At 43.4% G+C, this 24,867-nt stretch overlaps 1 protein-coding gene and 1 long non-coding RNA gene across 4 annotated transcripts in view; one reads left to right on the forward strand and one right to left on the reverse strand.

The window, feature by feature from the left end:
- The window catches only part of LOC138663147 (zinc finger protein 271-like), a 119,774-nt gene extending 112,738 nt beyond the window's left edge, over positions 1-7,036 (forward strand). For all 3 annotated transcript variants that reach the window (XM_069749286.1, XM_069749285.1, XM_069749287.1), the window contains one exon: positions 1,582-7,036. In XM_069749286.1, the coding sequence (XP_069605387.1) occupies positions 1,582-3,515 (1,934 nt within the window). In that variant the 3' untranslated portion in view covers positions 3,516-7,036. The remainder of the gene's footprint in view (positions 1-1,581) is intronic.
- A 13,204-nt stretch (positions 7,037-20,240) lies between these two features.
- LOC138663167 (uncharacterized) lies at positions 20,241-24,040 on the reverse strand. Its single transcript, XR_011318124.1, has 4 exons — positions 23,902-24,040; positions 23,617-23,735; positions 20,971-21,196; positions 20,241-20,485 (listed from the first exon to the last, which is right to left on the reverse strand). It is a non-coding gene; the product is annotated as an uncharacterized lncRNA (long non-coding RNA).
- Between the last annotated feature and the right edge of the window lie 827 nt (positions 24,041-24,867).

A 24,867-nucleotide genomic window follows, 5' to 3' on the forward strand; every position in this document is an offset into this window, starting at 1 on the left:
GTCAATATGGCCATGTGAGGGCTTATTTTTTTGCGGGACGAGTTGTACTTTTAAATGACATCATTGGTTTTAGAATGTCGTGTACTAGAAAACGGGAAAAAATTCCAAGTGCTGTGAAATTGCAAAAAAAGTGCAATCCCACACTTGTTTTTTGTTTGGCTTTTTTGCTAGGTTCAATAAATGCTAAAACTGACCTCCTGCCATTTTGATTCTCCAGATCATTACGAGTTTATGGACACCAAACATGTCTAGATTATTTTTTCATCTAAGTGGTGAAAAAAAATTCCAAACTTTGCTAAGAAAAAAAAAAAAAAAAGCGCTATTTTCCGATACCCGTAGCGTCTCCATTTTTCATAATCTGGGTTCAGGTGAGGGCTTATTTTTTGCGTGCCGAGCTGACATTTTTATTGATACCATTTTGGTGCAGATACGTTCTTTTGGTCGCCCATTATTGCATTTTACTGAAATGTTGCGGCGAACAAAAAAAAGTAATTCTGGCTTTTCGAATTCATTTTTTTTATTGATAGATCGGGCGATTTTTTTTTATTGTTTCATTTTAAATGGGGGGAAAGAGGGGTGATTTAAACTTATATATATATTTTTTTTTTTTTCATATTTTCTTAAACATTTTTTTTACTTTTGCCATGCTTCAATAGCCTCCATTGGAGGCTAGAAGCTGGCACAACTCGATCGCCTCTGCTGCATAGAGGTGATGTGCAGATCACCGCTATGCAGCAGAATTGCAGGATTGCGATGAGCGCCGATCACAGGGTGGCACTCATAGCAATCCGGCATCAACAACAATAGAGGTCTCAAGGAGACCTCTGGATGTCAGACCGATGCATCGCTGACCCTCGATCACGTGACGGGGGGCAGCGTTTAGCGCATTTCCGGATGGCCGGAAGCGGTAGTTACAGAGGCATTTAACTAGTTAATCGCTATTGCAGGCAAATGTCAGCTGTACAAAACAGCTGACATGTCCCGGCTTTGATGCGGGCTCACCGCCGGAGCCCGCATCAAAGCAGGGGATCTGACCTCGGAGATACTATCCCGTCTGAGGTCAGAAATGGGTTAAGTGGGTTCTCACTATCATAATGTGAAATACATGGATGCTAAATGTAGTTTGGGTACACGGCAAGACTCAGAAGCGAGAGGGAGATTTGACTTTGGGAGAGCGGATATTGCTGCATTGGTTTATGGAATCCATGTTCCATTTCAAGAGCCTTTGAGCCAATAATAATGTGGAAACCTCTGTTTCTCCACTGACAGATGATGGTCTTGAATGGAGACTTGTTTTCTGTAAGATGAGTAGACATTTTATCAGAATTATTTTCACCTACATAACATTGGTGTTTTTTTATTGCATATTTGGGAGGCAGAGTGAACAAACAGTTGAACACCATGCTCTACTAGTTCATGCTATGAAGTTTTCTATTACACTGTGAACTGTCATTGTCTTTGTAAAAATTGCAAGTTTTTTAAAAATATTGAATTATTCACCGACAGTTTAAGTAAAAATGTTAAAAAAAATAAAAATTAAGGATATTTTATTTAAAAATTATTTTTTTTTTGTCTTAGCAGATGATTGTACCAGGAGATCAGAGAGACGGCTGACATCTTCAGTTTTTAAATCAGATGAGCTTGAGATCCCACAGGATACAATTGAAGTGAATGCCATTACTCCAAATATACCATCATCCCTTCACAACAAAGATCTACCATCTGATCCTTTGAAACAGGTCCTGTCTTCTGATTCATTATCGACTAAGGAAAATAAAAGTCACAAAATAAGCATTAAAAAACTAACCACTCCTAAATCAAAGAAGCCATTTTCACCTTCAGAATATGGAAACCATTTTACCCTCGAAAAGTCTTTTCCTAAGCCTCAAAAAAGTCACACAGCGGAGAACAGATTTTCTTGTTCCAAGTGTGGGAACTGTTTTAACCGGAAATCAGATCTTGATAGACACAAGAGCAGTCACACAGGGGAGAAGCCATTTTCCTGTTCAGAATGTGGGAAATGTTTTGCAGACAAATCAACTCTTGGTAAACATCAGAGAAGTCACAAAGAGGAGAAGCCTTTTTCCTGTTCAGAATGTGGGAAAGGTTATAACAAGAAATCAACTCTTCTTATTCATCAGAGAACCCACACAGGGGAGAAGCCTTTTTCATGTTCAGAATGTGGTAAAAGTTTCAATAGGAAATCAGATTTTGTTACGCACCAGAGATCCCACACAGGGGAGAAGCCTTTTTCATGTTTGGAATGTGGGAAAGGTTATAACCAGAAATCAACTCTTCTTATTCATCAGAGAACCCACACAGGAGAGAAGCCTTTTTTATGTTCAGAATGTGGGAAATGTTTTGCGAGTAAATCAACTCTTCTTATTCATCAGAGAAACCACACAGGGGAGAAGCTTTTTTCATGTTCAGAATGTGAAAAAGGTTATAACCAGAAATCAAATCTTCTTATTCATCAGAGAACACACACAGGGGAGAAGCCTTTTTCATGTTCAGAATGTGGGAAAGGTTATAACCAGAAATCATCTCTTCTTATTCATCAGAGAACTCACGCAAGGGATAAGCCTTTTTCATGTTCAGAATGTGGTAAAAGTTTCAATAGGAAATCAGATTTTGTTACGCACCAGAGAAGCCACACAGGGGAGAAGCCTTTTTCATGTTCGGAATGTGGGAAAGGTTATAACCAGAAATCAACTCTTCTTATTCATCAGAGAACCCACACAGGAGAGAAGCCTTTTTCATGTTCAGAATGTGGAAAATGTTTTAACCGGAAATTACATCTTCTTAATCACCAGAGAACTCACACAGGGGAGAAACCATTTTCATGTTCAGAATGTGGGAAATGTTTTAACCGGAAAGAGCGTCTTGATAGCCACCAGAAATCTCACACAGGGAAAAAGCTTTATTCCTGTTCAGAATGTGAGAAATGTTTTGCGATTAAATCAACTCTTCTTAGTCATCACAGAATCCACACAGGGGAGAAGCCTTTTTCATGTTCAGAATGTGGGAAATGTTTTAACCAGAAATCAAGACTTCTTATTCATCAGAGAACCCACACAGGGGAGGTGCCTTTTTCATGTTCAGAATGTGGGAAAGGTTATAAGGAGAAATCATCTCTTCTTATTCATCAGAGAACTCACGCAAAGGATAAGCCCTTTTCATGTTCAGAATGTGGGAAATGTTTTTTGGTTAAATCAACTCTTCTTAGGCACCATCACACTCACACAGGGGAGAAGCCTTTTTCATGTTCAGAATGTGGGGAATGTTTTAACCGGAAATTTACTCTTATTAATCATCAGAGAATCCATACAGGGGAGAAGCTTTTTTCATGTTCAGAATGTGGGAAATGTTTTAACCAGAAATCAAATCTTCTTAATCATCAGAGAACACACACAGGGGAAAAGCCTTTTTCATGTTCAGAATGTGGGAAATGTTTTAAGCAGAAATCAAATCTTAATACACATCAGAGAAGCCACATAGGGGAGAAGCCCTTTTAACTACAGGGTTGTCCATTACTAGGTAAACCCCTTGTCATTCCTCGTGTTTGGCCTCGCTAAAATAAAAACACTGATACTTACCTTCCACGCCAGGCCGTTCCAGTGGTGTCAACACTCTCGCTACAGGGGCTCATGTGAGGTTGTTACATAACACGAGCCCTGCACTCAATCAGCACCACCTTAGTATGTATTTAACCTCTTTCTGCCAGCTGACAGAATAGTACGTCAGCTGGCAGATCCCCTGCTTTGAGGTGGGCTCCGGCGGTGAGCCCACCTCAAAGCCGCGACATGTCAGCTGTTTTGTACAGCTTACATGTGCGCGCAATGAGCGCGAGCGGAATCGCGATCCGCCCGCGCCCATTACCTAGTTAAATGCCGCCGTCAAGCGCTGACAGCGGCATTTAACTAGCGCTCCCGGCCGCGCGGCCGGTGGTGCTCGCACTACTGACCCCCATCACATGATCGGGGGTCAGCAGTGCATCGCCATAACAACCAGAGGTCTCCTTGAGACCTCTATGGTTGTTGATGGCCGATTGCTTTGAGCGCCACCCTGTGGTCGGCGTTCAAAGCAACCCTGCATTTCTGCTACGTAGAGGTGATCTGTACTTCACCTCTATGTAGCAGAGGCGATCGAGTTGTGCATGCTTCTAGCCTCCTATGGAGGCTATTGAAGCATGCCAAAATGAAAAAAAAAAAAAAGTGATTAAAAATATAAAAAAAATAAAAAATATATAAAAGTTCAAATCGCCCCCCTTTCGCCCCAATCAAAATAAAACAATTAAAAAAAAATCAAACATACACATATTTGGTATCGCAGCGTTCAGAATCGCCCGATCTATCAATAAAAACAAAGGATTAACCTGACCGCTAAATGACGTAGCGAGAAAAAAAATCAAAACGCCAAAATTAGGTTTTTTGGTCGCCGCGACATTGCATTAAAATGCAATAACGGGCGATCAAAAGAACGTATCTACACCAAAATGGTATCATTAAAAACGCCAGCTCGGCACGCAAAAAATAAGCCCTCACCTGACCCCAGATCACGAAAATTGGAGACGCTACGGGTATCGGAAAATCGCGCATTTTTTTTTTTTTAGCAAAATTTGGAATTTTTTTTCGCCACTTAGATAAAAAATAACCTAGACATGTTTGATGTCTATGAACTCTTAATGACCTGGAGAATCATAATGGCAGGTTAGTTTTAGCATTTAGTGAACCTAGCAAAAAAGCCAAACAAAAACCAAGTGTGAGATTGCACTTTTTTTGCAATTTCATCACACTTGGAATTTTTTTCCCGTTTTCTGTTACATGGCATGGTAAAATCAATGGTATCGTTCAAAAGTACATCTCGTCCCGCAAAAAATAAGCCCTCATATGGCCATATTGACGGAAAAACAAAAAAGTTATGGCTCTGGGAAGGAGGGGAGCAAAAAACGAAAATGAAAAAGCGGAAAAAGCTCCGAGGGTGAAGGGGTTAATATCAACAGGAAGCCAGGTTGGCGGCAGTTATCTGACTTCCTCTTATTGTTCGATTAGTCCAAAGGTGGGGACAGTGACACTATCGCTGATTGGGCGCAGTGCTCACATGATGTAACAACCTCACATGAGCCCTGGGACCACAAGTACTGACACCGCTGGAAGACTCCTGCATGGACATTTGTGTAAGTGTTTTTATTTTAACAGGACCAAACATGAGGCATTAGAAGGGATTGTCCTAGTAGTGACATTCAAAAATTACTCAGGAAAGAAACTATATATTATTGACAAATTGTACAATAACATATACCAGACTGTCGTATAATTAAATGAGAAAGGGAAATTGCATTAAAACTTACTGTATTTTTGGACTATAAGACACACTTTTAACAAGAAAAACAGCTTGAAAAATTAGTGTGTGTGTCTTAATGACTGGAGTAAACTTCCTGTGACAAATGTGTCCTTCCTGATCACTGAGAGAACTGCTCTCTGTCCTCCAACCCCACACCTAACTGATTGGTACTGGCAGGAGAGGAAGGTACCAGGACCTGCACAGAGGCTGCATATCCTGAGTGAGCAACTGTAGAACCTTCCACCTGACTTGCTCAAGGACCTTTCAGATCATGTAATCAATCACATGACCTGGAAGGAACTGCAAAATGGAGTAATGTATATACATTCTATGTGTATGCAAATGTTCATATGTAGCAGAGCTGTGTGTATGTAAGTGTGCGTATTTAGGAGAACTTTGTATATGTAACTGTGCATACAATATGGAGCAGAAATGTGTCAGTACGTACATGTCTCTCACAACGAAAAATCTCAATTATTAATACCGTATTTAGATACTTTATTTATACCTTATTAAAAAGGAACTACTTGATATGATCCTGATCAGAAAAACTTTACAAATTGGCACTATAGAAATGAAAAAATGTATATAATTCCTATGGCATATACATTAAATCACGTGTTAAAGTTAGGTAGGTGGAAAGGGGTATGGAGCCTCAATCATTTCCCTATTACTTATTCATCTTTATGTACCCTTCTTTGCCACAGAAGTTGGCACCCTAAATTGAGCATGCAAGTTGTGGCGCCCCCGCTTACAGCCGTCTTACCCTGATTACCCCTAGAAGGTCCTCAATACTACAACCCCTCACAGCATAAAAAAAGTAAAACCAAACATAGTTTTGTCAAATAGTCATCTGAAGAGATATCTGTAAATAAAGTGATAATGTACAACAAAGAGTTATTGTTTGGACAGGTAATTCAGATTTAGAATAGACAGGAGAACTCTTTTCAGAGGATTGGACAAATAATTAAGACAGGAAAAGGTTTTTGTAAAGTGAGAGGATTAAAGCAAATACCTCACACCTTAGAGATACTATTGCTTTTCACAGGTGCACATTCCTTTCATCCAAACATCTTCACCAGACACCTGGCACTGATGGGAAAAGTATGAATATTGGGGCTTGTATAAATTGATAGTCATGGGATATACATTTTTTACTTCAGAGTTAATCGGGGAAGAATCTGCATGTTTTCTCATAACTGTAACCCCTGCCTATAAACCACAAATCCATAGAGGCCAGATAACTGACAGCAGCCATGTCACATGTCATGGCTAAGGTAAAATCCTAATGGAAAGTATGGCGGTGATCTCAAACTTCTGCAATCATCAAGAGTGAAGTTATCGCATAAGTTGTGGGTTTCATAAAATCCTGAAGGGCCCCACAATCCGGCCCACGTGAGGTCATCACGGGATGATGTGTGTATCACTCAGGTACTGATAAAAGGTCATGATCTTGATTCCAGTAAACAGATACACATTGTGTATGCATGAATCCTGTTAGCTGAATGGTTCCCAAATCAAAGTGCTCTTCCACTAAGTTGACTCATCTCTGTGAGTGGTGTAGTAACTTTCTTACGCTATTCCTTTTTATTTTATGTAGCTGTATATGCTGTATTGTTTTGTCCCTATTGTAAAATATTTTGTACATGTTTTATAAACACTGCCTATCATTTGGATTAAATGTAAAACGTAATAGTAGTGTTGCTTTTGTTCTGTACACCACACACCTGAAAGCCAGAACCATGCCTCCAGTCATCCTGTATAATAAAATCGACTGATGGTGGCGGCGAGTAGTGCTGTGGTTATCGTGGAGATCGCAGTGACTGTTTCAGGGGTATATACATATATTCCCAGCATTTGAATCAGAGGTGTATACAGCATACGCTCACTGTTCGCTTCCTGATAACTGGCCTATTATGGAAACAACTTGTGACCTCCTCCGTTGTCGGTCATTCGTGTAATTGTCCGGACGATAGGGTGAAGCAGATAGCTGTTTGGCACAAGGATCACAGCTGGTTTTTCGGCGTGACCTTCCCGGGCTGCGATCATTGACATCCTTTATTAATAAGATAGTTTCTGAGGTCTCTAGGTTGTGAAAAGAAGTCCTCTGTTTTAGAGCAATTTTGTATCATCCTTAAATATTGGCTCTTTCAAAGCTCCGGAATGATTGCTAATGCCAATTTAACAAACTGTTGCTTGAGGTGAGTTTATGATAGATGCTGGTAGAGAGAATACAGTCCAATTTTTTTCTATCTGGATGTCCAAAAACGTAAACAAACTTTATCCATCTCTACAGTAAATGTTAAACGTATAATATTAGAATTTAGGCTGATGACAACTCTAGACAGTTCTTCCCCGAATCCTGACCACAATATCAAGATGTCATCAAGGAAATGGCCTCAAAAGATGATCATTGGCGCTCACCAGTTTGCGTTATCCTAAAATATGGCTTCCATATGGCTCCCACCAGCTGAGTTGATTAGCATAGGATGGTGCACAGGAGGAACCCATAGTAATACTCCTATTACTCTAGGAAGTGCTTAAAATCAAAGAAAAGGCAATTGTGTGTCAGAAGGAGAGTGGTTGGATGATCCAGAGCTTGTGTTTCGCAAAGTGAGTGGCCTAAGACCTCAGAAAGTGTTCTGTTGTCCTGACACCAAATTCATGAGGGATGCTGCTTTATAAAGATTCAACATCAATGGATGCCAACAAGATGTCGCTGTCCAATACTAGATCATCTAGCTTTAACAGCAAATCTGCCATATTCATGCATCTGTGGAGAGTAGAGCCTCCACAAATGGATGCAGCATCTGATCGACATATACACTTGTGTTTTGGCAAACCAAGTTGATTACCGAAACAGTGGGGCATCCCTTCAATGCTGTGAGTCCCTTATGAATTTTTGGAAGTGTATAGAATGTAGGAACCATTTGGTTATTTGGGGCCATAAACTTAAATGTGTTGCCAGTGTATCTCACACAATCTATAGCCTTGATCAATATTGTTATTAATGTTTCCCCATATGTATTAGTTGCATCTCTTTCAAACATCTCATGTCTCATCATTCAGGATGGGATAACAGATTTGGCGATAAGTGGAGTGATCAAGTAATACCAAATTGCAGCCCTTATCCTAGGGTTTTATGATATGTTTTACAGTCGATGCTCCACTATAACAGGGATAATGGCTAACAGATATTTGCATATAGCTTTGCATATAGCTCACTTTCCCCAGTCCCACATGCCCGGTGCCTCGGGGTGATCCTCGACTCTGCCCTCTCTTTCAAGCATTATATCACAGAACATATAATGAAGGTGCCCAAAAAAAACAGAAATTCACAGCAAAGAAACACCATATATGAATAGAATAATATACCCAATAAAACTTAACATTTAATAATACTACTTATAATAAAAACACATACCACATACAACCTAAAACCAGTATAAGCTGTTTGACACAAAGATATAAGACCAAGATACAGGGTGCTCTCAATCCCTAGGGTCCCAACTGTCTGTCCCCTTCCTTGCTGCGGAGGTTGGCACCCTAAATATCCTGCGCAATGGCGCCCCCGCTCAACGTAGGCTATCCCTAAATCTCCCTAATAGGCCCTCACGTGCAAGAAAAATAGAAAAAAAGTCAAACAGCAGAACATACACTCATGAACTAATAACTAATAATAATGAACCTATTGCACTTGCCCAGATACAAAAGTGCATATCATAACATACGTTTGGATGTTGCATAGGAATAATGAGCAACAAACCAGGGAAACCTGTATCAGATCCCTAGTATGCCCCTGCCTGCCAGTGGGGGTTGGCACCCTAGAATCCGGCGCCCCCACTCCACGTAGTCTACCCCTGGTACCACCCTAAGCTAAGCGGGAGATTAATAAGATCACTGTGCGCAATCCTTACCCGTTGCCGCTGATTCCAGATTTGTTTAACAAACTAACTGGAGGGAAGTGGCTCTTAGGGTTGACCTTCGTGGGGCATATAATTTGCTGCAGGTGAAGGAGGGTGATGAATGGAAGATAGCCTTTAATACCCCGGAAGGTCATTTTGAGTGTATGGTGATGCCTTTTGGCCTTACCAATGCGCCTGCGTTTTTTCAAAATTTCATTAATGACATTCTGAGGTCGTTGATTGGTAGCAGTGTTATTGTTTATTTGGATGATATTTTGATCTCACCTGGAGTCACATTGGCAGAGAGTCCGCAAAGTTCTACAGATTTTGAGCAAAACTCACTCTTTGCTAAATTGGAGAAGTGCGAGTTTGCAGTACAGTAAATGAGTTTTTGGGGTACCTTGTCTCCAGTGATGTGTTTGAGATGGACCCGGTGAAGGTTCAGGCAGTGCTGGAGTGGCCTAGGCCTGAATGTTTGAAGTCGGTTCAGAGATTTTTAGGGTTTGCTAAATATTACAGAAAATTCATAAATAAATTTTCTGTGATCGCTAAACCTATAACTGATCTCACCAAGAAGGGTGCTAATCAGGGACGGACTGGTCATTGGGCAGTTCTGGCAAATGCCAGAAGGGCCGGTGCCAGTAGTGGGCCGCCGCCGCATTCAACTATACCGGTGTCTATGATTCCGGTACAGTTGAATGCAATGATGGAGGAGAGAGTGTCCGCTGACGCTCACTCTCCCATCATTCCCTGCTCTGCCTCTGACACTGCGGGTGCGCGCACACTCGCTGTGTCCCAGGCAGTGCAGCGGCAGCCGCGAAGACAGGAGCAGGGACCAACGTGGGCAAGAGGAAAGGTGAGGAGCTTGTTTTTTTTTTGTTTTTTTTTTACTGGACTGTGGGGCCATTCTAGGGGGGAGCAGAGATATGGGCTCTGCTGTATACTACTATGTGGGTTGTGCTATATACTACTGTGTGGGCTCTGCTGTATCCTATTATGTGGGCTGTGCTGTATACTACTATGTGGGCAGTGCTGTATACTACTGTGTGGGCAGTGCTGTATACTACTACGTGGGCAGTGCTGTATACTGTGTGGGCAGTGCTGTATACTACTAGGTGGGCTGTGCTATATACTAGTGTGTGGGCTCTGCTGTATACTACTATGTGGTATGTGCTGTATACTACTATGTGGGCAGTGCTGTATACTACTGTGTGGGCTGTGCTGTATACTGCTAAGTGGGCTGTGCTGTATACTGCGAAGTGGGCTGTGCTGTATACTGCTAAGTGGGCTGTGCTGTATACTGCTAAGTGGGCTTTGCTGTATACTGCTAAGTGGGCTGTGCTGTATACTGCTAAGTGGGCTGTGCTGTATACTGCTAAGTGGGCTGGGCTGTATACTGCTATGTGGGCTGTGTTATCTGCTATGCGGGTTGTGCTATATACTATGGGGGTATATTCTATTCTATGGGGGATGCCATGTTATATACTATGTGGCCGTTATATACTATTGCGGGGGTATATTATATTCTATGGGGGAGGCTGTGTTATATACTATGGGGGGCTGCATTATATTTTATGGGGCTACATTATATATTATAGGGAGGTGGGCTGTATTATACTCTATGGGGTGGCTGCATTATACTCTGGGGTGGCTGCATTATATTCTGTAGGGTGGTGGCTGCATTATACTATGTGGGCTGCATTTTACTGTCGAGGACTATGGGGAATATATTATACTATATGAAGAACTATGGGGTGCATTATACTATGGGAAGTGAATTGTACTACATGGATGACTATGGCGGTGCATTATACTATATGGAGCACTATGAGGAGTGTATTATGCTATATGGAGGACTATGAGGAGTGTATTATGCTATATGGAGGACTGAACAGTGTATTTTAATATATGGAGGACTATAGGGAGTGTATTACACGATGTGGAGGACTGTGGTGCACATTAAAATATATGGAGGACTATGGGGTGTATTTTACTAAACAAGTAAAATGTTACATATTCAGATTGTTTTTGCTGGAACAAAAATCATTGTTCTCAGCAGTACATCGCCAGCGTAAACTGTACATGTGCTGCTGATAACATGATACTGTATAGTGATCTGTTAGTGATCTATTAGTGATCGTTCTGTCCCATCATTATTCCTCAGCTGGTGGAAAGAGGCGGGGAAACAAGCGTTGAACAACTTCAGTATTGTCAATCAAACTCATTTAGCGGCCTGAACTCAGCGCTTGTAAATACAACCAAAATGCTTTTGTGTGATGTGCAATATGTTAGCATCTGGGGCCCCATTTTAAACTTTGACTAGGGCCCCACTTTGCCTAAAACCGGCCCTGCCTACATGTGTACAAAGATATTATACAGTCACCATGTGACAAGTGGGCCTGTGTAACTTCCAATGCCAGGGCTGAATTTTAGTCCCAGTCCGGCCCTGGTTGTAATACTGTCTAATGGTCCTCTGAGGCTGTTAAGGCTTTTGAGCATCTCAAGGAGAGGTTTAGCTCTGCTCCTGTTTTGATCCAGACAGATGAGACCAAGCCATTTCTGGTAGCGGTTGATGCTTCTTCAGTACGGATGGGGGCAGTTCTGTCCCAGGAGGGAGAGGATGGGGTGCATCCTTGTGCTTTCTTTGCTAAAAAAATTTCAGAGACTGAGCTCAACTATGATGTTGGGAACAGAGAGTTGCTGGCTATTAAACTCGCGTTTGAGCATTTGCGACATTTTTTGGAGGGGGCTAGACATCCGATATAGGTTTTTACTGATCATAAGAATCTGATATATCTGGATGCTGCTAAACGTTTGAGTGCCCGTCAAGCTAGGTGGGCACTGTTTTTTGCCGGTTTCATTTCTCCGCAATATATATACCTGGGACAAAGAATGTTAAAGCGGATGCTTTGTCTCGTAGTTTCTCTCCAGCAGTTCAAACAAACAATGGGCGGGCACCATCCACTAACAGTAATATATAACACAGATTCAATACTTTTAGTGGGGATCACCTAATGCATGTCAGCAACATGAACTAAGGAATTTAAGAATAACATACATGCAGATAACAGGGATCACCCAGAACAATCAAAATGTCAAAAAAGCTTTATTGCAGAACCAGAGGAACACACATAAAAACAATTAAAAGTCCTTAAAGGATAATTCACATAGACAAAAGTCCATAAATAAAGGGTAGAATACCCACAAAGAGAGTACCCCTAGGCTGGAGATAACAACATGTACAAAAATACACAGCAGCACAACACACATGTGGAACAGGAGACCCCGCTATAGGCCGGATCCCAGCATGAACTCTGTGGTTTAAACTAAAGGTATATTAATAAATGAGTAAATAATATCCCTCATAAACCAATGTGAGTGGGCAAAATGTCCTGCCCAGTGATCCCAATACGGACCGTGTGTTGTCGAACAAAATGCAATGGGGTCCCCAAAGGTCCCCTGGCTGTGGGCCCACGAGAATAGATTTAAATAAGTCGATCGTCAATACTTAGCCCCGGCCCTGGTACTGTCAGAAGGTTGCCCCAGAGTAAAGTCCAGCCTCCGGGATACCCAGACCCACCCGTTCCGACACTCATGGTGTCTTTCTCAAGGTGGATATACTCTGGTCCTGCAGCGCCCCAGAGTCCTGGTTCGTTGCAGTAATGTTATTCTTCCACCAGGGGGAGTGATGTTACGTCTGAAGGCAATGAAGGAGATCTTCTGTCCAGGTATCACAACCACCAAAACACACTTCACACTCCAGTCCTCCAGGGGGAGCCATACTTCTATCAGGGCACTCCTCACACTTGGGTAAAACTGGTGCGTTGGTTAGGAAGTTAGGAGAGAGAAGCAGACTGGAGGGAGAAGGAGGTACTCAGTGAGTCCTGACCGAGTTCAGGAAGACGGAGGGTACACGAAGCTGCGCCTGCCCCACGTGCGGCAGCATCCTAGGAAAGGACACGAAAGGAATTGTTTTGCAGTGAGTGAACAACAAAGTCATAGCAACAGGAGTGAAACATCAGAGGGAGACCAGCTAGAAGCAGGCTGCCTCATTCTGAAGTGCAGTACCGGTAGCCAGAACACCGAGGGAGTAAAGAGCTCTATGCCGTTACTTCAGAGACTGGCAGGACAGTTAATTCCATGTTAGCTGCCCGACCATTTTACCCAGGAGGCAGAGTGGCAACTTGTGGGGGCCGGGGCGTCACTAAGGGCCTTGTAAAAAGCCTCAGGCCACCAGTCATACGGGTTTGTCCTATCCGTTAGGGGGACAGAGAGAAGAGACTTAACATCTACAATAGTTGTGAGGACCTTACCGAGTTGCTCAGCAGGGAGGTACTACAACACCCAGACGCTAGAGGAAGGCTATTGAATTCCACCTGGATAAGGGGACTCTGGATTTGCCTTCAGACCGGCCGGACTCTGCCTACGCTGTGGTCCCTACCCTGGACTGTGGATGCTGAAGCCTTCAGTAAAGGTAAAGAGACTGCAACCTTATCTCCTCATTATTGACCGCGCCTTAGATCATCCACCATTCACCATCTACATTCTGGGAAGCTCTGGGGATACACCACAGCCATAACATCACCTGCCATAACTGCCATAGCTGCCATAACATCACCCCAGCGGACCCCTAAGCAGCGTCAGGCACCCTGACCGAATACCACAGGTGGAGTCATGAACATTATCCTATACACTTTTGTCCTTTTATTGGACGCCCCTCAAAGGGCCTCGGACCGGGTCAAGCCACCGTGACATCCCCTCTGAGTACAGAAGAAGGGCCCGGATCCGAGTACCCCAGTGCCCTGATGTGGGGGCGCTCCAGTCCCCCATACAGTGCTTTAACTAGAGGTCAAATCAAGATAAATCATACCAGCTGTGTCCTGGCGATACATACGGCGGCATTCTGGTGAGTCGGCGGTGGTGCGCAGTGAGCAGTGACCCGGAAGTCAGTGAAAGTTCACATAAGAAAGGCGCATGCGTGAGCCCTGTGAAAGGCGGAAGTCACAAGTGTGACTAAATAAGGGAGTATACTTGAGCTCCGGAGCGCGTCATGGGATTGGAGGGTGTTCGTACTAATATTAGGGGAGGTAGGGTCACAGATGAACTTTTTAGGCGAGAAGCGAGGTGGATCTTTGACCTGGGCAGCCTCTCGCCGGGAAGCCTGAATGAGGAGCTACTTTATACAGGGTTTTATGGGAAAATGTGATCTGATTCAGGTCATTTCTACCTACTTCAGTCTTGGATGAATTATACCCAATTTTCAGATAATGGCTTCTGCAATAAAGCTTTTTTTAAATTTTGATTGTTCTGGGTGATCCCTGTTATGTGCATGTATCTTTTTCTTAAATTCCTTAGTTCTCTCCAGCAGTTAATACTGAGATGGAGGAATGTATTTTGCAGAAAGGGGTGGTGGTGGCAGCATTGGGTTCTGAGTTGGAGAATAGCATCCTAGAGGCCCAGAATGCTGCACCAACTAACACTCCGTATGGTAAATTATTTGTGCCTAGAGCCTTGCGGTGAGCTTTGTTTGCTGAATGTCATTAGTCTCAGTTGGCGGGTCATCCAGGGATTTCAAAAACTAGAAAGTCGATTGGTCAAAGGTTCTGGTGGCCAGGGTGACAAAGAGCAATCATCAAGTGGGTGCGTCAGTGTACTGTGTGCGCTAAGTCGAAGGCCTCACATGCCCCGGCTGCAGGGTTGCTGTGCCCTTTTGGAGGTTCCTAGTTCGACATGGTCACATCTTGCTATGGATTTTATCACCAATCTGCCGGTCTCTGAGGGTTTGTGACAGATTAAAGGTTAATTTGTCATTTTCGTCAGGTTATCATCCGGAGTCCAATGGACAGGGATGTCGAGCAGTTGTTGAGATGTTTTGTAGCAGACAATCGGGATGTGGTTGGAATATCTACTACTAGCTGAGTTTGCTCTTAATAATCATACTGTCACGCCGTAAGCGGCGTTAAAGAGGCAGGAGGGCGTACTGGGACCCGCACCTGTCCCTACCACTTTAACGGGGCCCTGGCTTTCCCTTATCTCGGGGGTACCTATGATGGTTAGGAGGCCCGAGCCGCCAGCATCTCCCTGTCTCCTGTGCAGGCCCTATAAGTGGCCGCCTCTCCCCCCCAGGGAGGAGGACTGCACCAGTGTATAAACACAACAATAAACAGGGTATACAGACAAGGTAACTAAAAGTCTCAAACTCACCAAATGCTCACACAACCACAGAGGGTACACATAGAAGGGAAGAGAAGGAGAAAACTAGGAACCAAAACAACAGACACCAATCTCTGTAATAAACCTCCAAGCTCCAAATATCACTCTCCTTCAACCTCCAAGCCAGGCAGCAGGACTGATCACTGACACTAGCTGTAGTCAAGGCTGGGTCTATATAAAGGAGGAGATTACAAAAATCCACTTCAGCTGAGAGGCCCAGCTCACAGCAACTTAGCAAATAAGGTTAACTCCTGCACTGCTGGCACAAAGCAGCCAGGTCAAAATACAGGAGAAGAGCTTCTGTTCACTGTGTGTGAACGAGGCCCAGAGCGCTGCGGTTCTCTGGAACCTCTTTGTCGCGGTAGCCCCGTGACACGTCTTCTTCAGCTGGGTGTTCTATTTTTTTGCTGTACAGGGAGGAATCCATCTTTCTGTCCATTTTCAAAGATTGGGGCAACGGTGCCTGAGGAAGAGAGCTTTTCTGGAAATTTGGACAGGGTTTGGACCAATGTACACCATAATCTGAAAGAGGCAAATAGGAGGTCAAATAAATATTTTGACAAGCAAAGAAGGGAGGCGTTGTTTGCAGTTGGGGACATGGTCTGGTTGTCCTCTAGAAATCTGTGTTTGAAGATCCCTTCTAAAAAACTGGGGCCTAAGTTTGTAAGACCCTTCAAAGTGATTCAGGTTGTCAACTCGGCAGCGGTGAGATTAGACATCCCCTTGTCCTGGCGAATTAATTCAGTTTTTCATGTATCTTTACTGAAGAAAGTTGACACACCAGATAAGGAAAGTTGACACACCAGATAAGAGGCGATGCTGACTGTTCCTCCATTTGATGAGGACGGCGAGTTTGAGATTTCACACATTTTAGATTCCAGGTGGCACAGAGGAAGGTTGCAGCATCTCGTGTCCTGGAAGGGTTTCATGCCCGAGGATAATTCCTGGGTGAAAGCTGAGGATGTCTCGGCCTCAAGGCTGATTAAGGTTTTCCACAGGAGATTTCCGAATAAGGCTCGGCCAAGAGGATCTGGAGGATCTTCGCAAAAGGGGAGGTACTGTTACCATATATATATTCATACAACAGCCAAGATCAGTAAACCGTTTTCAACACTGTTATAGCAGATTCGTCTTTTGCCAAGGAATTGGCCCATGGATATGCCTTTAAACATCTGAGGGGGGTGAGAGGATTTGGCATGTAAAAAAAGAGTTTACCACAGTTCCCTTTCTGAAGACATCAGTTTGGAGAGCATTCATCTCATGATGAGAACATCAATGAAATCAATTCCATTGCAATCATAATTATAGGTGAGATGAAGGTTCAAGTCATTTCGTTCAACTCATCAAAAAAGAAATTTAATTCAGTAAAAGTGCCTTTATAAATAAAAAATCATCAATGAAGCGAGTCTGAAAGATAACACGTTCTATTGGTAAATGGGAATCCATCAAGAATAGCTCCCTCTCCCACAGCCCCAGGAACAGGTTGGCGTAAGAAGGGGCGCAGGCTGCCCCCTTTGCTGTGCCCTGGAGCTGTAGTTGGAAGACATTAAAATAAAATAAAATTGTGGGAAAGAATGAACTCCAATAGTTGAATGATAAAAGCTGCTTGCTCTTTATCCTCATTCTTTATTTGTAAGAAGGAAACTGCTTGTAGGCCATCATGATGTCTGATACTCGTGTAGAGAGACTTGACATCACATGTCATCAACGTCATGTCTTCCTCTATATTCGATCCGTCAATTTTACCAAGTAAATCAGAGGTGTCTTGTAAAAAAATGGGAAGATTTTCAACTATCTTTTAGTTCGCTGTCAACATATATACAAATATTTTTAACCAAGCCCCCCATCCCGGCGACAATAGGTTTATCTAGGGCAGGGGTGTCAAACTGCATTCCTCGAGGGCTGCAAACAGGTCATGTTTTCAGGATTTCCTTGTACTGCACAGGTGATAATTTAATCACCTACACAAATAATGAGTTGGTGATTAAATTATCACCTGTGCAGTACAAGGAAATCCTGAAAACATGACCTGTTTGCAGCCCTCGAGGAATGCAGTTTGACACCCCTGATCTAGGGGAATGGCAGCACTTTAATGAATCTTAGGGGAAAAACAAACTGTTGGGACAACTGGGTCCAAGACAGGGAGTGCCTGCATTAGTTCTTTGGAAATCTGTACATCCTGATAAGCATTGTCAAAAATTGTATATGATAATTTCTTATAAAACAGTGGATCTGTGAGATGACAAAAGGATTCAGTTTTGTACATCTTCCATGGCCAGATCACAATGTTTCCCCCTTATCGGCCAGCTTATAGATATCAGATAGATTTTTACGTTGATTGAGACTACATCTTTCTTGATACATCAGATTGTCTTGTATTTTACAGACTTTTTTAAGATATTCTTTAATAAAATATTGACTTTTTATATGTACTTTCGTATAGAACTCCTTTTTTCTTTGGATTTAAGATTGTCTTTATAGATGGAAGTAGGTAATTTCAGGAACTCATTTGATACTGACTTAACATAGACATCTACAGTGGATAGATGCAGGGATCTTACTCGGGGTATCAGGTGTATGTTCACAAATCCTCTAATATTCTTAGCGCTTCCTGTTTTTTGTCAGTTGGAAATTGTCTCATAGTTTCTTCATCATAAAAATTTGGTGTAAGTCAACAATCAGAGGAAAAGAAGTACATGCACCACTTCTGCATTTCTCACCCACTCCTGGTTTGGGCTTACAAATAATGATGTAAAATACTGACCAAATACTGAACATGTCAACGTCGCCTTCAGTAACAGCGCGGTCATCTGCTGAGGTTCCCCTATACCTATGATTAGGCTGTGCCACAGTACTTGTACACACGGTTACTTGGTGTAACACTGGTGGATGTGGACCCACTGCACCACAGGGCGGGTTGACCCTGGAGGGGCATAGTTTGGTGTCCACCAGGTCTTCACTAGAGCTACTGGTGGAAAGGATAGGCTGGACAGCCGGTAGACACCAGATACTACTCCAGGGTAGTCCCCAGGACTGGAGCAGCTGATGGAAGAGTCAGAGACACAAGTGTGAGGTACAACAGGAGAAATAAACTGGACATAAGCAGAATGAACTGCCTAGGAACCAACATTTAGCAGAGCGGTGGGTGGAGCTGCCTAATATATGGACCTGCCGGCACAAGATAGGCTGGGGTACCTAATGTGAAGAACACAGAAGGGTCAAATTCCTGTAGACACTGACCATGCTCCACCTAAATCTCCCCAAATAGAAGCAACCTGCTGAGAAGCCATGCGATGACCATGGTGAGTAGGGAGGCACTGCGAGGGCATGTGAGGCACCACCGTAACACCTGGTCAGGAGCCCACTCAGATGTTTCACCCCTGAGCTGAACCCAACATAGCAAAATAGCTGGCGCACTCCTAAATGTGTATCAATACAAAATTAATGGGGGTGCAACAAAGTGGCTGGAATAATATCACAGAAACAGAAAGAAAAAAGAAGCCACTCAACAAATATTCGCACACCACCTATTATAAGTATCAAAAAGGAACAACTTTTATTGCTAGCACAATCATAAAAACATTTAAAAACAATACAACAACACTCCCCCCATCAGGTCCATAGAACAAATACAAATACCTGCTGCACAAAAGACATAAATATATGCTGACTGGTACTCAAGAAAATGGAAAATCCAGCCCCCTCACAGGAGAGCCCCTAATAAACGAGAATAAGTGAAGGGTCTAGTGCAGTAATCCCTGTAACATATAATAATGCCACACACACCCTGCTAACGGTAGGCAGGGGCGACAATGCCAGGGAAATCACACCCGGAACCACAAGACACAGTAAATACTCAAACAGTTGCTATATCATCACCTACAATAAGGATAGCAACCACGCAGCCAAAAGAACGACAGGACCGACAGGCGGGAGGACCCAACGCGTGTAGTGGTTACAAGGACCGCTTCGTCAGGGGAAGTGCTTACCATAGCAAAAGGCTTCCTTATATGCAGGGACCGGTGATCAGTATGCGCCACACGTGTGCGCCGCCATGGGCCGGAAATGACGTGTCCGGAAAGGAGAGAGTCATAACATCGGGAACATACAGAGACGCCCGCGCCTGCGCAAAAGGAAATATGCGTTACAAGAGTTCCAATGCGCACGCGCCGGTACACTAACCAGCGGTCCGCATTGCAACCAAGAGAGAGTGACCACGGGCGCACGCAAAGGGCAAAAGCCACAATAATGAAGTGGCAGATGAAAGGAAACACGTACGAATACAGGAGCATCGAGGCATCCAATCCACTTACCGCCCACAGCAAAGTAAGCTGTAGAAACTCCTGACCGGCACACACACAATCTGTTAGGAAAAATGATAATTAAAGCATGACAGAGCACAAATAACAAAAAACAGTTACAAAGTATGAATGCCCCTCCAAATACCCAAATAGAGATGCACATGAATTCGAAATACACTACAAAATGTAATACATATATCAGAATAGATTGGCCATGGACCATTATAAAACATGACGCCATGACTGTATAACCCATCAAAAAGAATGTAATAATAGTCCACAAGAAGTTCTGGCCCGACCAGTCTAATTCGAAACGAGAGTCACCAACCAGAAGTCCCCAGTGTGACAAGTTTGCAAATATAAGTCCATAATAAAGTCTCCAGGAATCCACCAGAACCTGGCCCAGGCTTCCTGGGCCAATTCAGCCCAGGAAGCCCGTGAAGTGTAAATCCTCATTGATTCCATGAGGCGCTGTGGAGTTAAGTAGATAAATCCAACGGGACTCAACTTGAAGAAGACGTTTGTGTAAAGAACCACCTCTGCCCGAACTCCTGATCTGCTCCAAGCCAACCACCCTGGTGTTGGCACAGCTGCCCCCATGATGGAGTAAAAAGTGTGAGGCAACTGTGCTGAGCGTCTTGCCCTTCCGGATGTCCACAGATGCCGTGTTGATGGTAGAAAAATGGCATTGCATTCTCCGCCGCAATTCTTGCGAAGTCTGGCCTACATAAATGCAAGGACACGGACAAATCAAAGCATATACCACATGAGAAGATTTGCAGTTAATATAGGCCTTTAGTTTGTACTGTTTTAGATCCACAGGATTGCAAAACGAATCCCGGACAGGGCGCATGAAAGAACAAATACTGCAATCCCCGCACGGGAACGACCCCCTCAAAGTTATACCCCGGTTAAGCCGCCTTGTGGGCCTCCTATAATGACTCTGAGTTAATAAGTCCTTAAAATTCGGGGCCCTTTTTGCCGTAATCAGTGGCCGGGTACTAATAACCTGAGAGGTTAGTGGATCAGTGGCCAGAATCCTCCAGTGATCATTTAGGATCCTGCTCATCTCAGGCCAATGGGTGTGATACCCAGTAATGAACCGCACATAACTGTCCGGTATCCTCCTGTTGGAAACAAGTAGAGAGTCCTGTGACTGCCCACTAGCCCTCTAATAGGCCCGGGAGATACATTTCTTAGGATAATACCTGATTTTGAATCTAATCGAGAGGTCCTGTGCTTCCCTCTTAAAGTCAGAGTCCTGGGTACAATTGCGCCGGGCCCTGAGGAATTGACCAGTCGGGACACCATCCCTCATGTGTTTGGGGTGAAAGCTCCAATAGTTGAGAAATCCAGTGACAGCTGTAGGCTTCCGGTAGAGACATGTAGATAGCAAACCATCCCGACATCTGACCTCCAGATCCAGAAAATTGACTGTAACGGAAGAAAACTGGTAAGTCAAAAAAATATTGCAAGGGTTATTATTGAGGATCTCCATGAACTGGGAAAGTTCCTCCAAGGAGCCCGACCAAATGAAAAAAACATCGTCGATGAAACGCGACCACCGTCGCACCCTGTTCTTGAAAAAGTCAGAAACAAACACAAAAGTAAGCTCCCACCACCCCAAAAAAAATTTGCAAACGAGGGGGCACAACGAGCCCCCATGGCCACACCCAAGGTTTGTAAATAAAAAACCCGGTCAAATAAGAAAAAATTGTGCCTTAAAGCAAAATCGAGCAAATCAATAATGAAGGAGTCGTGTAATCTGTCCGAGTTTACCTGTTGGTCAAAGAAAAAGAGGACAGCCCGCATGCCGTCATCCTGGTTGATATTAGAATAAAGCGACTCAACATCGCAGGTAACCATGAGATCTCCTGGAGCCAGTACATCCCCCTTATGGGCACTAATAAAATGTGAGGAATCTCTTATATAAGACGGGAGCGTAGTCACAAGGGGCTGTAGAAAGAAGTCAATATAAGAACATGCCTTCTCACATAAACTGCCCCTACTAAGAGGTAAGTTCCGGACTGGACCAAAGGAACCCAGTAGATGTAGTGTATATGGACTTTTCAAAAGCTTTTGATACGGTGCCACACAAAAGGTTGATACATAAAATGAGAATAATGGGGATAGGGGAAAATATGTGTAAGTGGGTTGAGAGCTGGCTCAGGGATAGGAAACAAAGGGTGGTTATTAATGGAGCACACTCGGACTGGGTAGCGGTTAGCAGTGGGGTACCACAGGGGTCAGTATTGGGCCCTCTTCTTTTTAACATATTTATTAATGACCTTATAGGGGGCATTCAGAGTAGAATTTCAATATTTGCAGATGACACTAAACTCTGCAGGGTAATCAATACAGAGGAGGACAATTTTATATTACAGGATGATTTATGTAAACTAGAAGCTTGGGCTGATAAATGGCAAATGAGCTTTAATGGGGATAAATGTAAGGTCATGTACTTGGGTAGAAGTAATAAGATGTATAATTATGTGCTTAATTCTAAAACTCTGGGCAAAACCGTCAATGAAAAAGACCTGGGTGTATGGGTGGATGACAAACTCATATTTAGTGGCCAGTGTCAGGCAGCTGCTACAAAGGCAAATAAAATAATGGGATGCATTAAAAGAGGCATAGATGCTCATGAGGAGAACATAATTTTACCTCTATACAAGTCACTTGTTCGACCACACTTAGAATACTGTGCACAGTTCTGGTCTCCGGTGTATAAGAAAGACATAGCTGAACTAGAGCGGGTGCAGAGAAGAGCGACCAAGGTTATTAGAGGACTGGGGGATCTGCAATACCAAGATAGGTTATTACACTTGGGGCTATTTAGTTTGGAAAAACGAAGACTAAGGGGTGATCTTATGTTAATGTATAAATATATGAGGGGACAGTACAAAGACCTTTCTGATGATCTTTTAAATCATAGACCTGAAACAGGGACAAGGGGGCATCCTCTACGTTTGGAGGAAAAAAGGTTTAAGCATAATAACAGACGCGGATTCTTTACTGTAAGAGCAGTGAGACTATGGAACTCTCTGCCATGTGATGTTGTAATGAGTGATTCATTACTTAAATTTAAGAGGGGACTGGATACATTTCTGGAAAAGTATAATGTTACAGGGTATATACACTAGATTCCTTGATAGGGCGTTGATCCAGGGAACTAGTCTGATTGCCGTATGTGGAGTCGGGAAGGAATTTTTTTCCCCAAGGTGGAGCTTACTCTTTGCCACATGGGTTTTTTTTTGCCTTCCTCTGGATCAACATGTTAGGGCAAGTTAGGTTAGGCTATGGGTTGAACTAGATGGACTTAAAGTCTTCCTTCAACCTTAATAACTATGTAACTATGTAACTACTAGAGACTATGGGACGACCTGGGGGCTTGGTGGTACTTTTATGAACTTTGGGTAACATGTAAAACGTGGGTGTAATAGGTTGATCTACCCAAATAAAATCCCTCTCATGTAGATTGATAATCCCTAGTTCAAAAGTCCTGTCGAGTAATGCCCTCAACTTGGTGGAATACACCCCAGTGGGGTCAGAGGGCAGTTTGCGATAGAAGTGAGAATTATTTAACTGCCTATGGGCCTCCTCCAAATACATATGATGGGGCCATAAGACGATATTGCCCCCCTTATCCGCCTCTCTGATTAGAAACTCTACGTTATTACTGAGACCAAACAGAGCTTTACGTTCTTGGCTGGTCAGATTAGCACCAACCCCAGATCTAACAGATAAAGCCTAAATATCCTGTTTGACCAACTCAAAGAAGATCTTTACAGCCGGAATCGTAGAGAGGGGAGGGCAGACCATAGATCTATTTTTGTGTGGAAACCGTGGCCTACCTCTGGGGGAATCACCCTCATCCAACAAGTCCAGGAGGTCCTGAAACACTTCCTGTTCAATTTGATCGGGGATTGACGGGGGATGTGGCTGGTTGTGTAGGACCTGTAGCGTAATTTTCCTACAAAAGAGAAAAAGATCCTTAATGAGTGTAAATTTATCCATCCCCTGTGATGGTGAAAACGTCAAACCCCTTCTGAGCACAGAGGTCTCAATTGTGCTTAGAGAATAGCCAGATAGATTGATAATTTGAAGAGAATCATTCACGATGGAGCAGTCATACTCACGGGCGTCATTGGTGGACTGTGTGGTTATTTGTAGTTCTTCCTCCGTTGGTTGTAATACACTGGCCTGCGGTTCCTGTTCCTGGTGACCCGCGTAAACAGGCCTGCGTCTCCTCCGCTCGCGCCTGGTCCTGAACCTGTGTCAGGCTCGCTCTCCGCGGAAGATAAAAAAAAAAAAAAAAAAAAAAAAAAAAAAAATCGCTGGACAGATGTCCATCAGGGGACGAGAAATTCTGTGCTGGTTCACTGGCATTAGATTTAACATTCTTGTCTCGTCGCTGGTTTCCCTGATGTCTCCCGTTTAAAACCGTTTTCAAAATCGGATTTATCCCTCAGAAATTTGGATCTCTTTTTGTCCATAATCTCTCTGTCAAATTTGTCAAGGACCTCCTTGAGTTTTGCCCTAAAGGGCTGCATCTGTGAAACCTCATCAAATTTGCTGAGGTCATTCTCCAGACCTTTAATCTCCAATTTGACAAGGCTCAAAAGATCTCTGTCATGTGTAATCAAGAGGTTAATCAATATCTGCGAACACCGCAGAAGGCCCCCCTCCCAAGTAGCACGAAAGCTATCGGAGGGTTCCCGGGCGGGAAAAATGGAAACTCTCAATCCCCTTGGGACCAAATTCAACTTGAGGTACTCCTCCAAGCACCTAATGTTCCATAATAATTTGATCCCGTTTTTGGGCTGCCATGAGCTTGGTAGTGACCCGTGTGAAATCAGACTCTGGACCGCTAGGAGCATGATCCACGAAGGCAGCGGAGGCAGAAGCCCTCCACGCGGCCTCTCTGGCGTCCCAATCCATCGCACACCACTGGAAAAGCGTCCACCTAACCACCGAAAAAATAATAAATAAACGTAAGTATCAATATAAACAATTGAAGTCACAATAGACCGTGTGCTGCCAAGCCAGAAAAGACATCACATGATGCCTGAAGACAAGCGATACAACATTGCAAAATAGCTGGC

Source organism: Ranitomeya imitator, chromosome 2 (assembly GCF_032444005.1).
Source record: "Ranitomeya imitator isolate aRanImi1 chromosome 2, aRanImi1.pri, whole genome shotgun sequence".
In the NCBI taxonomy this organism is placed as follows: Eukaryota; Metazoa; Chordata; class Amphibia; order Anura; family Dendrobatidae; genus Ranitomeya; species Ranitomeya imitator.